The sequence below is a fragment of the Oncorhynchus mykiss genome, chromosome 6 (genome assembly GCF_013265735.2).
Source record: "Oncorhynchus mykiss isolate Arlee chromosome 6, USDA_OmykA_1.1, whole genome shotgun sequence".
NCBI classification, from domain to species: domain Eukaryota; kingdom Metazoa; phylum Chordata; class Actinopteri; order Salmoniformes; family Salmonidae; genus Oncorhynchus; species Oncorhynchus mykiss.
In genome coordinates this window covers 98977875-98993983 of record NC_048570.1, presented here as the reverse complement: position 1 = coordinate 98993983, position 16109 = coordinate 98977875, and the positions used below count along the sequence as shown (strand labels likewise).

General features: G+C 45.9%; 1 protein-coding gene across 2 annotated transcripts in view; it reads right to left on the bottom strand.

Moving 5' to 3' along the window:
* LOC110526849 (vacuolar protein sorting-associated protein 13C) overlaps nucleotides 1-16109 on the bottom strand; it is a 219427-nt gene that overhangs the window by 15273 nt on the left and 188045 nt on the right. For both annotated transcript variants that reach the window (XM_036981697.1, XM_036981698.1), the window contains 7 exons: nucleotides 12950-13063; nucleotides 11240-11373; nucleotides 10868-10949; nucleotides 10558-10671; nucleotides 5916-5991; nucleotides 5487-5650; nucleotides 516-561 (listed from right to left, as the gene is read on the bottom strand). In XM_036981697.1, the coding sequence (XP_036837592.1) occupies nucleotides 516-561; nucleotides 5487-5650; nucleotides 5916-5991; nucleotides 10558-10671; nucleotides 10868-10949; nucleotides 11240-11373; nucleotides 12950-13063 (730 nt within the window). The remainder of the gene's footprint in view (nucleotides 1-515; nucleotides 562-5486; nucleotides 5651-5915; nucleotides 5992-10557; nucleotides 10672-10867; nucleotides 10950-11239; nucleotides 11374-12949; nucleotides 13064-16109) is intronic.

Sequence of the window (16109 nt, the reverse complement as noted above, 5' to 3'; positions counted from 1 at the left end):
ACACATGAGAAACTGTTGAGCGTCAAAAACCCAGCAGCGTTGCAGTTCGACACAAACAGGTGCGCCTGCCACCTACTACCATACCCTGTTCTTGCCCATTCACCCTCTGAATGACACATAAAAATGTCACGTCTCTTTAATCGGACTCCTCCCCTTCATCTTTAATCTGACTCCTCCCCTTCATCTTTAATCTTACTCCTCCCCTTCATCTTTAATCTGACTCCTCCCCTTCATCTACACTGATTGAAGTGGATTTAACAAACAGGTGACATCAATAAGGGAGCACATCTTTCACCTGGATTCACCTGGTCAGTCTGTGTCACGGAAAGAGCAGGTGTTCCTAATGTTTTGTCCACTCAGTGTACATTCTATATATCCTCCAAATGTTTTGAAGGGTTGAGAGAAACTTCTGTTTCCACACAAAATTGGAAAGGAAATATGTATTGGAACATTTATGAGTGACGAGAGGAGAAGAAGAGTTCAGCAAAAGGTCAGAGCGTTGTGAATAAACATACCTTCCACAGGTTTGGTGACGATGCCTGTTACCCCACCAACGACCCCCTACAGAGAGAGACAGAGAGAGAGAGAGAGAGAGAGAGAGACAGACAGAGAGAGAGAGACAGAGAGACAGAGAGACAGAGAGAGAGACAGAGAGACAGAGAGACAGAGAGACAGAGAGACAGAGAGACAGAGAGAGAGAGGAGAGAGAGAGAGACAGAGAGAGACAGAGAGAGAGAGACAGACAGAGAGAGAGAGACAGAGAGACAGAGAGACAGAGAGAGAGACAGAGAGACAGAGAGACAGAGAGACAGAGAGACAGAGAGAGAGAGGAGAGAGAGAGAGACAGAGAGAGACAGAGAGAGACAGAGAGAGACAGAGGAGAGAGAGACAGAGGAGCGAGGACCGTCAGGGCTCCATTGTATCCAACACAAAGGTCTATTCAAGACTAACAGGAAAGAACAACCTCTTGAAAACCACTCTGTCCGGGAGGAAATTACATTTAACATTAAATTGTCCTGAATGAAGAGGGTTAATTTGTTGTTGTGTTTTGAAAAGCTTGGCCTTATCATGACTGCTAAAGGAGGCCACCGGGACAGAAGACAAGCAACGACCCTACTTTAGGTCCTGAATCAATAGAGGGAGACAACCCTACTTTAGGTCCTGTATCAATAGAGGTAGACGACCCTACTTTAGGTCCTGTATCAATAGAGGTAGACGACCCTACTTTAGGTCCTGTATCAATAGAGGTAGACGACCCTACTTTAGGTCCTGAATCAATAGAGGGAGACAACCCTACTTTAGGTCCTGTATCAATAGATGGAGACAACCCTACTTTAGGTCCTGTATCAATAGAGGTAGACTACCCTACTTTAGGTCCTGTATCAATAGAGGTAGACGACCCTACTTTAGGTCCTGTATCAATAGAGGTAGACAACCCTACTTTAGGTCCTGTATCAATAGAGGGAGACAACCCTACTTTAGGTCCTGAATCAATAGAGGTAGACGACCCTACTTTAGGTCCTGAATCAATAGAGGTAGACGACCCTACTTTAGGTCCTGTATCAATAGAGGTAGACGACCCTACTTTAGGTCCTGAATCAATAGAGGTAGACAACCCTACTTTAGGTCCTGTATCAATAGAGGTAGACAACCCTACTTTAGGTCCTGAATCAATAGAGGTAGACGACCCTACTTTAGGTCCTGTATCAATAGAGGTAGACGACCCTAGATTAAGTCCTGAATCAATAGAGGTAAACGACCCTACTTTAGGTCCTGTATCAATAGAGGTAGACGACCCTACTTTAGGTCCTGTATCAATAGAGGTAGACGACCCTACTTTAGGTCCTGTATCAATAGAGGTAGACGACCCTACTGTAGGTCCTGTATCAATAGAGGTAGACAACCCTACTTTAGGTCCTGTATCAATAGAGGGAGACAACCCTACTTTAGGTCCTGAATCAATAGGAGGTAGACGACCCTACTTTAGGTCCTGAATCAATAGAGGTAGACGACCCTACTTTAGGTCCTGTATCAATAGAGGTAGACGACCCTACTTTAGGTCCTGTATCAATAGAGGGAGACAACCCTACTTTAGGTCCTTTATCAATAGAGGTAGACGACCCTACATTAAGTCCTGAATCAATAGAGGTAGACAACCCTACTTTAGGTCCTGAATCAATAGAGGGAGACGACCCTACTTTAGGTCCTGTATCAATAGAGGTAGACAACCCTACTTTAGGTCCTGAATCAATAGAGGGAGACGACCCTACTTTAGGTCCTGTATCAATAGAGGTAGACAACCCTACTTTAGGTCCTGAATCAATAGGAGGTAGACGACCCTACTTTAGGTCCTGAATCAATAGAGGGAGACGACCCTACTTTAGGTCCTGAATCAATAGGAGGTAGACGACCCTACTTTAGGTCCTGAATCAATAGAGGTAGACGACCCTACTTTAGGTCCTGTATCAATAGAGGTAGACGACCCTACTTTAGGTCCTGTATCAATAGGAGGTAGACGACCCTACTGTAGACGACCCTACTTTAGGTCCTGAATCAATAGAGGTAGACGACCCTACTTTAGGTCCTGAATCAATAGGAGGTAGACGACCCTACTTTAGGTCCTGAGTCAATAGAGGTAGACGACCCTACTTTAGCTCCTGTATCAATAGGAGGTAGACGACCCTACTGTAGACGACCCTACTTTAGGTCCTGAATCAATAGAGGTAGACGACCCTACTGTAGACGACCCTACTTTAGCTCCTGTATCAATAGAGGTGGCTTTACCTGAGCAGTTTCCCCCTATATTCTGTCTGTAACATTAAATCTATTGATTTAAAGCCCACTCCTGCAAAAAGGATTTTACATTAAAATGCACATCATGCAGTATAATTACCTTTTAGTACTATAATGTCAAGGTCGTGCTGTAGGCAACCACACGGATGCTTCCCAAAATGGCACCCTAGTTCCTATATAGCCCTATAGGGCCCTGGTAAAAAAAGTAGTGCACTACATAGGGAATAGGGGGGGCATTTGGGATGCTATTTCATGTAATGTGTTGTTGAATCATCGGTTTGTATATTCAACACAGGGCCTTAACCTCCCCTGACTCATCACCAAGGACATTATTGGAACATGTGCTTTCAACCCCACAGTTTAGGGTGTGTTTAACTCCCCCACATGGGCGACGTACAAACGGACATGTGTTCCCCGCAGGGTTGTGGTCCAAGTCCAAGTTAATTCAGTCCGTTTTAGGAAGCAAACTGAAATCCCAATTCCCCTCGTATATTTTCTATGTGAATTACTATTATCTGAATTGAGTGGTTCACTACGGGTCTCTGGATAAATTGTCTGTTATTAATGATCAGAGAACTACCTTAAAGACTGTCTGTTATTAATGATCAGAGAACTACCTTAAAGACTGTCTGTTATTAATGATCAGAGAACTACCTTAAAGACTGTCTGTTATTAATGATCAGAGAACTACCTTAAAGACTGTCTGTTATTAATGATCAGAGAACTACCTTAAAGACTGTCTGTTATTAATGATCAGAGAACTACCTTAAATACTGTATGTTATTAATGATCAGAGAACTACCTTAAAGACTGTCTGTTATTAATGATCAGAGAACTACCTTAAATACTGTCTGTTATTAATGATCAGAGAACTACCTTAAATACTGTCTGTTATTAATGATCAGAGAACTACCTTAAATACTGTCTGTTATTAATGATCAGAGTACTACCTTAAAGACTGTCTGTTATTAATGATCAGAGAACTACCTTAAATACTGTCTGTTATTAATGATCAGAGAACTACCTTAAATACTGTCTGTTATTAATGATCAGAGAACTACCTTAAAGACTGTCTGTTATTAATGATCAGAGAACTACCTTAAAGACTGTCTGTTATTAATGATCAGAGAACTACCTTAAAGAATGTCTGTTATTTAAGACTGTCTGTTATTAATGATCAGAGAACTACCTTAAAGACTGTCTGTTATTAATGATCAGAGAACTACAGTGGTCCCTTAAAGACTGTCTGTTATTAATGATCAGAGTACAACCTTAAATACTGTCTGTTATTAATGATCAGAGAACTACCTTAAAGACAGTCTGTTATTTAAGATTGTCTGTTATTAATGATCAGAGAACTACAGTGGTCCCTTAAAGACTGTCTGTTATTAATGATCAGAGTACAACCTTAAATACTGTCTGTTATTAATGATCAGAGAACTACCTTAAAGACTGTCTGTTATTAATGATCAGAGAAGTACCTTAAATACTGTCTGTTATTAATGATCAGAGAACTACCTTAAATACTGTCTGTTATTAATGATCAGAGAACTACCTTAAAGACTGTCTGTTATTAATGATCAGAGAACTACCTTAAAGACTGTCTGTTATTAATGATCAGAGAACTACCTTAAAGAATGTCTGTTATTTAAGACTGTCTGTTATTAATGATCAGAGAACTACCTTAAAGACTGTCTGTTATTAATGATCAGAGAACTACAGTGGTCCCTTAAAGACTGTCTGTTATTAATGATCAGAGTACAACCTTAAATACTGTCTGTTATTAATGATCAGAGAACTACCTTAAAGACAGTCTGTTATTTAAGATTGTCTGTTATTAATGATCAGAGAACTACAGTGGTCCCTTAAAGACTGTCTGTTATTAATGATCAGAGTACAACCTTAAATACTGTCTGTTATTAATGATCAGAGAACTACCTTAAAGACTGTCTGTTATTAATGATCAGAGAAGTACCTTAAAGACGGTCTGTTATTAATGATCAGAGAACTACAGTGGTCCCTTAAAGACTGTCTGTTATTTAAGACTGTCTGTTATTAATGATCAGAGAACTACCTTAAATACTGTCTGTTATTAATGATCAGAGAACTACAGTGGTCCCTTAAAGACTGTCTGATATTAATGATCAGAGAACTACAGTGGTCCCTTAAAGACTGTCTGTTATTAATGATCAGAGAACAACCTTAAAGACTGTCTGTTATTAATGATCAGAGAACTACCTTAAAGACTGTCTGTTATTAATGATCAGAGAACTACAGTGGTCCCTTAAAGACTGTCTGTTATTAATGATCAGAGAACTACAGTGGTCCCTTAAAGACTGTCTGTTATTAATGATCAGAGTACTACCTTAAAGACTGTCTGTTATTAACGATCAGAGAACTATAGTGGTCCCTTAAAGACAGTCTGTTATTAATGATCAGAGTACTACCTTAAAGACAGTCTGTTATTAATGATCAGAGAACTACAGTGGTCCCTTAAAGACAGTCTGTTATTAATGATCAGAGCACTACCTTAAAGACTGTCTGTTATTAATGATCAGAGCACTACCTTAAAGACTGTCTGTTATTAATGATCAGAGCACTACCTTAAAGACTGTCTGTTATTAATGATCAGAGAACTACAGTGGTCCCTTAAAGACTGTCTGTTATTAATGATCAGAGCACCACAGTGGTACCTTAAAGAATCCCATGCCTCCCTTGGCCAGACTCTCTCCAAAGTCTCTGGGTGGTCTGTTCATCTCCTCCCGTCTTTTTTGCTGGTACTCTTTATCCATGGTGATGGCAGCCAGTCCTTTACCCACTGACCCCGTAATACGGGACACCATGCCCGCAGCGCCACCTGGTGGGGAGGAGAGAGAAGACATTCCGATATACTCAGGCTGCTGAGGGGAGGACGGCTCATAATGACGTCCAGAACGGCATCAAACACATGGAAACCATGGAAACGATGGAAACCATGGATTTGATAACATTCCACTGATTCCGCTCCAGTCATTACCACGAGCCCCGTCCTCCCCAAATTAAAGTGCCACCAACCTCCTGTGGTAAACACACAAGAGTACACACACAGGCACATGTGCACACACACACACACACACACTTACCGACAGTGTGACCCAGTAGACTGCGTACTCCGATCACAAAGCCCTCAGCGAACTCCTCAGGTCCCTGAACGGCTCCCTATAACACAACACCACCAAGGAATGTCAGGAGTCACTACAAACCTAACCATCTAGATAACCTCACTACAGACCTAACCATCTAGATAACCTCACTACAGACCTAACCATCTAGATAACCTCACTACAGACCCAACCATCTAGATAACCTCACTACAGACCTCACTACAGACCTAACCATCTAGATAACCCCACTACAGACCTCACCATCTAGATAACCCCACTACAGAACTAAACATCTATATAACCTCACTACAGACCTCACTACAGACCTAACCATCTAGATAACCTCACTACAGACCCAACCATCTAGATAACCTCACTACAGACCTAACCATCTATATAACCTCACTACAGACCTAACCATCTAGATAACCTCACTACAGACCCAACCATCTAGATAACCTCACTACAGACCTAAACATCTATATAACCTCACTACAGACCTAACCATCTAGATAACCTCACTACAGACCCAACCATCTAGATAACCCCACTACAGACCTAACCATCTAGATAACCCCACTACAGACCTAACCATCTAGATAACCTCACTACAGACCTAACCATCTAGATAACCCCACTACAGACCTAACCATCTAGATAACCTCACTACAGACCTCACCATCTAGATAACCTCACTACAGACCTAACCATCTAGATAACCCCACTACAGACCTAACCATCTAGATAACCCCACTACAGACCCAACCATCTAGATAACCTCACTACAGACCTAACCATCTAGATAACCTCACTACAGACCTAACCATCTAGATAACCTCACTACAGACCTAACCATCTAGATAACCCCACTACAGACCTCACCATCTAGATAACCCCACTACAGACCTAACCATCTAGATAACCCCACTACAGACCTAACGATCTATATAACCTCACTACAGACCTAACCATCTAGATAACCTCACTACAGACCTAACCATCTAGATAACCTCACTACAGACCTAACCATCTAGATAACCTCACTACAGACCCCACTACAGACCTAACCATCTAGATAACCTCACTACAGACCTAACCATCTAGATAACCTCACTACAGACCTAACCATCTAGATAACCCCACTACAGACCTCACTACAGACCTAACCATCTAGATAACCTCACTACAGACCTAACCATCTAGATAACCTCAATACAGACCTAACCATCTAGATAACCTCACTACAGACCTAACCATCTAGATAACCTCACTAAAGACCTAACCATCTAGATAACCTCACTACAGACCTAACCATCTAGATAACCTCACTACAGACCTCACTACAGACCTAACCATCTAGATAACCTCACTACAGACCTCACTACAGACCATACCATCTAGATAACCTCACTACAGACCTAACCATCTAGATAACCTCACTACAGACCTAACCATCTAGATAACCTCACTACAGACCCAACCATCTAGATAACCTCACTACAGACCTCACTACAGACCCAACCATCTAGATAACCTCACTACAGACCCAACCATCTAGATAACCCCACTACAGACCTAACCATCTAGATAACCCCACTACAGACCTAACCATCTAGATAACCTCACTACAGACCCAACCATCTAGATAACCCCACTACAGACCTCACTACAGACCCAACCATCTAGATAACCTCACTACAGACCTAACCATCTAGATAACCCCACTACAGACCTAACCATCTAGATAACCCCACTACAGACCTAACCATCTAGATAACCCCACTACAGACCCAACCATCTAGATAACCTCACTACAGACCTAACCATCTAGATAACCCCACTACAGACCTCACTACAGACCTAACCATCTAGATAACCCCACTACAGACCCAACCATCTAGATAACCTCACTACAGACCTAACCATCTAGATAACCTCACTACAGACCTAACCATCTAGATAACCTCACTACAGACCCAACCATCTAGATAACCTCACTACAGACCTCACTACAGACCTAACCATCTAGATAACCTCACTACAGACCTCACTACAGACCCAACCATCTAGATAACCTCACTACAGACCTAACCATCTAGATAACCTCACTACAGACCTAACCATCTAGATAACCTCACTACAGACCTAACCATCTAGATAACCTCACTACAGACCTCACTACAGACCTAACCATCTAGATAACCTCACTACAGACCCAACCATCTAGATAACCTCACTACAGACCCAACCATCTAGATAACCCCACTACAGACCTAACCATCTAGATAACCTCACTACAGACCTAACCATCTAGATAACCTCACTACAGACCCAACCATCTAGATAACCCCACTACAGACCTAACCATCTAGATAACCTCACTACAGACCTAACCATCTAGATAACCTCACTACAGACCTAACCATCTAGATAACCCCACTACAGACCTAACCATCTAGATAACCTCACTACAGACCCCACTACAGACCTAACCATCTAGATAACCTCACTACAGACCTAACCATCTAGATAACCTCACTACAGACCTCACTACAGACCTAACCATCTAGATAACCCCACTACAGACCTCACTACAGACCTAACCATCTAGATAACCTCACTACAGATCTCACTACAGACCTCACTACAGACCTAACCATCTAGATAACCTCACTACAGATCTCACTACAGACCTCACTACAGACCTAACCATCTAGATAACCTCACTACAGATCTCACCATCTAGATAACCTCACTACAGACCTAACCATCTAGATAACCTCACTACAGACCTCACTACAGACCCAACCATCTAGATAACCTCACTACAGACCTAACCATCTAGATAACCCCACTACAGACCTCACTACAGACCTAACCATCTAGATATCCACACTACAGACCTAACCATCTAGATAACCTCACTACAGACCTAACCATCTAGATAACCCCACTACAGACCTCACTACAGACCTAACCATCTAGATATCCTCACTACAGACCTAACCATCTAGATAACCTCACTACAGACCCCACTACAGACCTAACCATCTAGATAACCTCACTACAGACCTCACTACAGACCCAACCATCTAGATAACCTCACTACAGACCTAACCATCTAGATAACCCCACTACAGACCTCACTACAGACCTAACCATCTAGATATCCTCACTACAGACCTAACCATCTAGATAACCTCACTACAGACCCCACTACAGACCTAACCATCTAGATAACCTCACTACAGACCTAACCATCTAGATAACCTCACTACAGACCTAACCATCTAGATAACCTCACTACAGACCTAACCATCTAGATAACCCCACTACAGACCTCACTACAGACCCAACCATCTAGATAACCTCACTACAGACCTAACCATCTAGATAACCAGACCGGCCACTCTAATGTCAGGAAGTGGTCCTAGAAGAACAGCTGGAGGGTGTTGACAGTCACTCTAATGTCAGGAAGTGGTCCTAGAAGAACAGCTGGAGGATGGTGACAGTCACTCTAATGTCAGGAAGTGGTCCTAGAAGAACAGCTGGAGGGTGTTGACAGTCACTCTAATGTCAGGAAGTGGTCCTAGGAGAACAGCTGGAGGGTGTTGACAGTCACTCTAATGTCAGGAAGTGGTCCTAGAAGAACAGCTGGAGGGTGTTGACAGTCACTCTAATGTCAGGAAGTGGTCCTAGAAGAACAGCTGGAGGGTGTTGACAGTCACTCTAATGTCAGGAAGTGGTCCTAGAAGAACAGCTGGAGGGTGTTGACAGTCACTCTAATGTCAGGAAGTGGTCCTATGAGAACAGCTGGAGGGTGTTGACAGTCACTCTAATGTCAGGAAGTGGTCCTAGGAGAACAGCTGGAGGATGGTGACAGTCACTCTAACGTCAGGAAGTGGTCCTAGAAGAACAGCTGGAGGATGGTGACAGTCACTCTAATGTTAGGAAGTGGTCCTAGAAGAACAGCTGGAGGATGGTGACAGTCACTCTAATGTCAGGAAGTGGTCCTAGGAGAACAGCTGGAGGATGGTGACAGTCACTCTAACGTCAGGAAGTGGTCCTAGGAGAACAGCTGGAGGATGGTGACAGTCACTCTAACGTCAGGAAGTGGTCCTAGGAGAACAGCTGGAGGATGGTGACAGTCACTCTAATGTCAGGAAGTGGTCCTAGGAGAACAGCTGGAGGGTGTAGACAGTCACTCTAATGTCAGGAAGTGGTCCTAGGAGAACAGCTGGAGGATGGTGACAGTGACCTGGAAGTGGTCCTAGGAGAACAGCTGGAGGATGGTGACAGTCACTCTAACGTCAGGAAGTGGTCCTAGGAGAACAGCTGGAGGATGGTGACAGTCACTCTAATGTCAGGAAGTGGTCCTAGGAGAACAGCTGGAGGGTGGTGACAGTCACTCTAATGTCAGGAAGTGGTCCTAGGAGAACAGCTGGAGGATGGTGACAGTCACTCTAATGTCAGGAAGTGGTCCTAGGAGAACAGCTGGAGGGTGTTGACAGTCACTCTAACGTCAGGAAGTGGTCCTAGGAGAACAGCTGGAGGATGGTGACAGTCACTCTAATGTCAGGAAGTGGTCCTAGGAGAACAGCTGGAGGGTGGTGACAGTCACCTGGAAGGGCTCATAGAAGAAGGCCTCCACTCCCTCAGACAGGCCTCTGATCAGGCCGAACGGGTTCCCCAGGACATCCAGGCCCAGCACCAACACATACATCTGTTTCAGGAACTGTGGACGACAGAGAGAGGAACACAGTGGACAGGGAAGTCTTTTTACAATGGAAATAAGTGGCATAAAGCAGTTGTTGAAGCCTTGTTGTTCTCCTCCGTTATGTTAAAACGCAGTGGTATCCACATAAAACTGTCCAATAGGCTAAAGTATATTATTCTATCTTAAAGCTTGTGAAGGAACCACGTGAACTAACCTGCTCACTGTAATGTCTAATCACAGCCCACATCAGCTTCTCTGTCCTGTAGAACTGGTAGTTTACCTCATAGTAGGCAAGTCTGGAAGGAGACGGAGAGAGAGACAGAGAGAGAGACAGAGAGAGAGACAGAGAGAGAGACAGAGAGAGAGACAGAGAGAGAGACAGAGACAGAGAGACAGAGAGAGAGAGAGATAGACAGAGAAAGAGACAGAGAGAGAGAGCGAGAGAGAGAGAGAGAGAGACAGAGAGAGAGAGAGAGAGAGAGACAGAGAGAGAGAGACAGAGAGAGAGAGAGGATTGTCACTAGCCTGGTCCCAGATCTGTTTGTGCCGTCTATCTACGGTCATCGTCACGGTCAGACCCACTCACTTGAAGATGAGGTCGTCTACGTCGGTCAGTGTCGCTCCAAGACTCTTCAACAGAAGGTTGACTGACTGGATGGCCATCATCTCCTGTTGACCAGACTCGTCTCCACTAGAGCCCAGAGACAGACTGAGGTGTAGCTACAACAGAAGAATATAACATAATATTTTAATGTGTTCATATGGGAGCCCCCTGGGGGTCGTGGCCCCTGAGCGTAGTGGCCCCTGGGGTAGTGGCCCCTGGGGGTCAAGGCCCCTGAGGGTAGTGACCCCTGGGGGTCGTGGCCCCTGAGGGTCGTGGCCCCTGAGGTTCGAGGCCCCTGGGGGTCGTGGCCCCTGGGGGTCGAGGCCCCTGGGGGTAGTGACCCCTGGGGGTCGAGGCCCCTGGGGGTAGTGACCCCTGGGGATCGAGGCCCCTGGGGGTAGTGGCCCCTGGGGGTCGAGGCCCCTGAGGGTAGTGGTCCTGGGTGTCGTGGCCCCTGAGGGTCGAGGCCCCTGGGGGTCGTGAACCCTGGGGGTCGAGTCCCCTGGGGGTCGAGGCCCCTGGGGGTCGAGGCTCCTGGGGGTCGTGGCCCCTGAGGGTCGAGGCCCCTGAGGGTTGTGGACCCTGGGGGTCGTGGCCCCTGAGGGTCAAGGCCCCTGGGGGTAGTGTCCCCTGGGGGTCGAGGCCCCTGAGGGTAGTAGTCCCTGAGGGTAGTTGCCCCTGGGGGTCGAGGCCCCTGAGGGTCGAGGCCCCTGGTGGTCGAGGCCCCTGGGCACGTAATCTGGACATGATGACTAATAAGGTTTAGATAGCTGGTTAGTCTACCTTACGTACCTAACTAACATGGGCTAGTTGATCAACTGAACACGTCTGCCTGGTTATAAATGGCTCTCTAAGGTCTGTCAGGAAATGACATAACAAGATGCACTCGCAAACTACACCTTGTGCCTTTTATCGTTACAACAGTAATAAGTAGATTTCTTAAGTCAGGACCCTTGGTCCGTATTGGCCCCGTTCTGGGTCCGGATCGCTGTCCGCCGGTTGCGTATGGGCTGACGTAGAGGAACATAACATTATTTAATAATGCTGTTATCTGTTGCTGCCCAGAGTCACTCTTTGATAAGAACCTGGCGAGCATTTTACATTAGAAAACAAAGTCACCAACGGGACAGGAAGGAAACAAGTGATCTCTGTCTTGGCCACATCTTAGCCAGAGAATGAGGAAGGGATGAGAGGGAGAAAGGAGGGAGAGAGAGAATGAGGAAGGGATGAGAGGGAGAAAGGAGGGAGAGAGAGAATGAGGAAGGGATGAGAGGGAGAAAAGAGGGAGAGAGAGAATGAGGAAGGGATGAGAGGGAGGAATGAGGGAGAGAGAGAATGAGGAAGGGATGAGAGGGAGGAATGAGGGAGAGAGAGAATGAGGAAGGGATGAGAGGGAGAAAGGAGGGAGAGAGAGAATGAGGAAGGGATGAGAGGGAGGAATGAGGGAGAGAGAATGAGGAAGGGATGAGAGGGAGAAAGGAGGGAGAGAGAGAATGAGGAAGGGATGAGAGGGAGAAAGGAGGAAGGGATGAGAGGGAGAAAGGAGGGATAGAGAGAATGAGGAAGGGATGAGAGGGAGAAAGGAGGGATAGAGAGAATGAGGAAGGGATGAGAGGGAGAAAAGAGGGAGAGAGAGAATGAGGAAGGGATGAGAGGGAGAAAGGAGGGAGAGAGAGAATGAGAGATTCCTACTTTGATGGGGGAGATGTGGAAGTATTCAAAGAAGCTGAGGCCTGAGTTGTCGGTCATGGACGCCTCCATCAATTCAGCCTGTAACATCGCCAAGTCCTTCTCTATCAGCTTGGTCTGGAGAGGGGAGAGGGAGGGGGAGAGGGAGGAGAGGAGAGGGGAGAGGGGAGAGGAGAGGAGGGGAGGGGAGGGGAGAGGAGGGGAGGTGAGGGGGGGAGGGGAGGGGAGGGGAGGGAAGGGGAGAGGAGGGGAGAGGAGTGGAGTGGAGAGGAGGGGAGAGGAGGGGAGAGGAGTGGAGTGGAGAGGGAGAGGAGAGGGAGAGGGAGGGGAGGGGAGAGGGAGAGGAGGGGAGAGGGAGAGGAGAGGAGGGGAGAGGGAGAGGAGGGGAGAGGGAGAGGAGAGGGAGAGGGAGAGGAGGGGAGAGGGAGAGGGAGAGGAGGGGAGAGGGAGAGGAGGGGAGAGGGAGAGGGAGAGAAGAGGAGAGGAGAGGAGGGGAGAGGAGAGGAGAGGAGAGGAAGGGAGAGGGAGAGGAGAGGAGGGGAGAGGGAGAGGAGGGGAGAGGGAGAGGAGGGGAGAGGAGGGGAGAGGGAGAGGAGGGGAGAGGAGGGGAGAGGAGGGGAGAGGAGAGGAGAGGAAGGGAGAGGGAGAGGAAGGGAGAGGAGAGGAGAGGAAGGGAAAGGGAGAGGGAGAGGAGGGGAGAGGAGGGGAGAGGAGGGGAGGGGAGGGGAGAGGAGAGGAGAGGAGAGGAAGGGAAAGGGAGAGAAACATTGAGACATTTGAGATCATGGTGGAAAGACAAATACAACACACACATGTTGAATTAATAAGAAACAAATACATGCACATGTTGAATGAATGAAATCTCACGTGAGGTACTGAAGTCCCACGTGTCCACTACTACACTACAGTCCATTATTCTACCACCAGGGGGCAGTATTCCCATGTTTACACTACAGTCCATTATTCTACCAACAGGGGGCAGTATTCCCATGTTTACACTACAGTCCATTCTTCTACCAACAGGGGGCAGTATTCCCATGTTTACACTACAGTCCATTCTTCTAACAACAGGGGGCAGTATTCCCATGTTTACACTACAGTCCATTCTTCTACCACCAGGGGGCAGTATTCCCATGCTTACACTACAGTCCATTCTTCTACCAACAGGGGGCAGTATTCCCATGTTTACACTACAGTCCATTATTCTACCAACAGGGGGCAGTATTCTCATGTTTACACTACAGTCCATTCTTCTAACAACAGGGGGCAGTATTCCCATGTTTACACTACAGTCCATTCTTCTACCACCAGGGGGCAGTATTCCCATGCTTACACTACAGTCCATTCTTCTACCACCAGGGGGCAGTATTCCCATGTTTACACTACAGTCCATTCTTCTACCACCAGGGGGCAGTATTCCCATGTTTACACTACAGTCCATTCTTCTACCAACAGGGGGCAGTATTCCCATGTTTACACTACAGTCCATTATTCTACCAACAGGGGGCAGTATTCCCATGTTTACACTACAGTCCATTATTCTACCAACAGGGGGCAGTATTCCCATGTTTACACTACAGTCCATTCTTCTAACAACAGGGGGCAGTATTCCCATGTTTACACTACAGTCCATTCTTCTACCAACAGGGGGCAGTATTCCCATGTTTCCACTACAGTCCATTATTCTACCAACAGGGGGCAGTATTCCCATGCTTACACTACAGTCCATTCTTCTACCAACAGGGGGCAGTATTCCCATGTTTACACTACAGTCCATTATTCTACCAACAGGGGGCAGTATTCCCATGTTTACACTACAGTCCATTCTTCTACCACCAGGGGGCAGTATTCCCATGTTTACACTACAGTCCATTCTTCTACCACCAGGGGGCAGTATTCCCATGTTTACACTACAGTCCATTCTTCTACCAACAGGGGGCAGTATTTCTCATGTTTACACTACAGTCCATTATTCTACCACCAGGGGGCAGTATTCCCATGTTTACACTACAGTCCATTCTTCTACCAACAGGGGGCAGTATTCCCATGTTTACACTACAGTCCATTCTTCTAACAACAGGGGGCAGTATTCCCATGTTTACACTACAGTCCATTATTCTACCAACAGGGGGCAGTATTCCCATGTTTACACTACAGTCCATTATTCTACCAACAGGGGGCAGTATTCCCATGTTTACACTACAGTCCATTATTCTACCAACAGGGGGCAGTATTCCCATGTTTACACTACAGTCCATTCTTCTACCAACAGGGGGCAGTATTCCCATGTTTACACTACAGTCTTTCTTCTAGCAACAGGGGGCAGTATTTCTCATGTTTACACTACAGTCCATTCTTCTAACAACAGGGGGCAGTATTCCCATGTTTACACTACAGTCCATTCTTCTACCAACAGGGGGCAGTATTCCCATGTTTACACTACAGTCCATTATTCTACCAACAGGGGGCAATATTCCCATGTTTACACTACAGTCCATTATTCTACCAACAGGGGGCAGTATTCCCATGTTTACACTACAGTCCATTCTTCTACCAACAGGGGGCAGTATTCCCATGTTTACACTACAGTCCATTATTCTACCAACAGGGGGCAGTATTTCTCATGTTTACACTACAGTCCATTCTTCTAACAACAGGGGGCAGTATTTCTCATGTTTACACTTACAGTCCACCTCCTCGTTCTCCTGAACCCCAGAGCAGAGTAATGGCACCTCGTATAGAATATTATCTCTAAAATATCATGAGTACCAGCCCCCATTTTATCATGAGTACCAGCCCCCATTTTATCATGAGTACCAGCCCCATTTATCATGAGCAAAAGCCCCTATTTTATCATGAGTACCAGCCCCCATTTATCATGAGTACCAGCCCCCATTTTATCATGAGTACCAGTCCCATTTATCATGAGTACCAGCCCCATTTATCATGAGTACCAGCCCCCTTTATCATGAGTACCAGCCCCCTTTTATCATTAGTACCAGCCCCCTTTATCATGAGTACCAGCCCCCTTTATCATGAGTACCAGTCCCCTTTTATCATGAGTACCAGTCCCCTTTTATCATGAGTACCAGCCCCCTTTATCATAAGTACCAGCCCCCTTTATCATGAGTACCAGCCCCCATTTTATCATGAGTACCAGCCC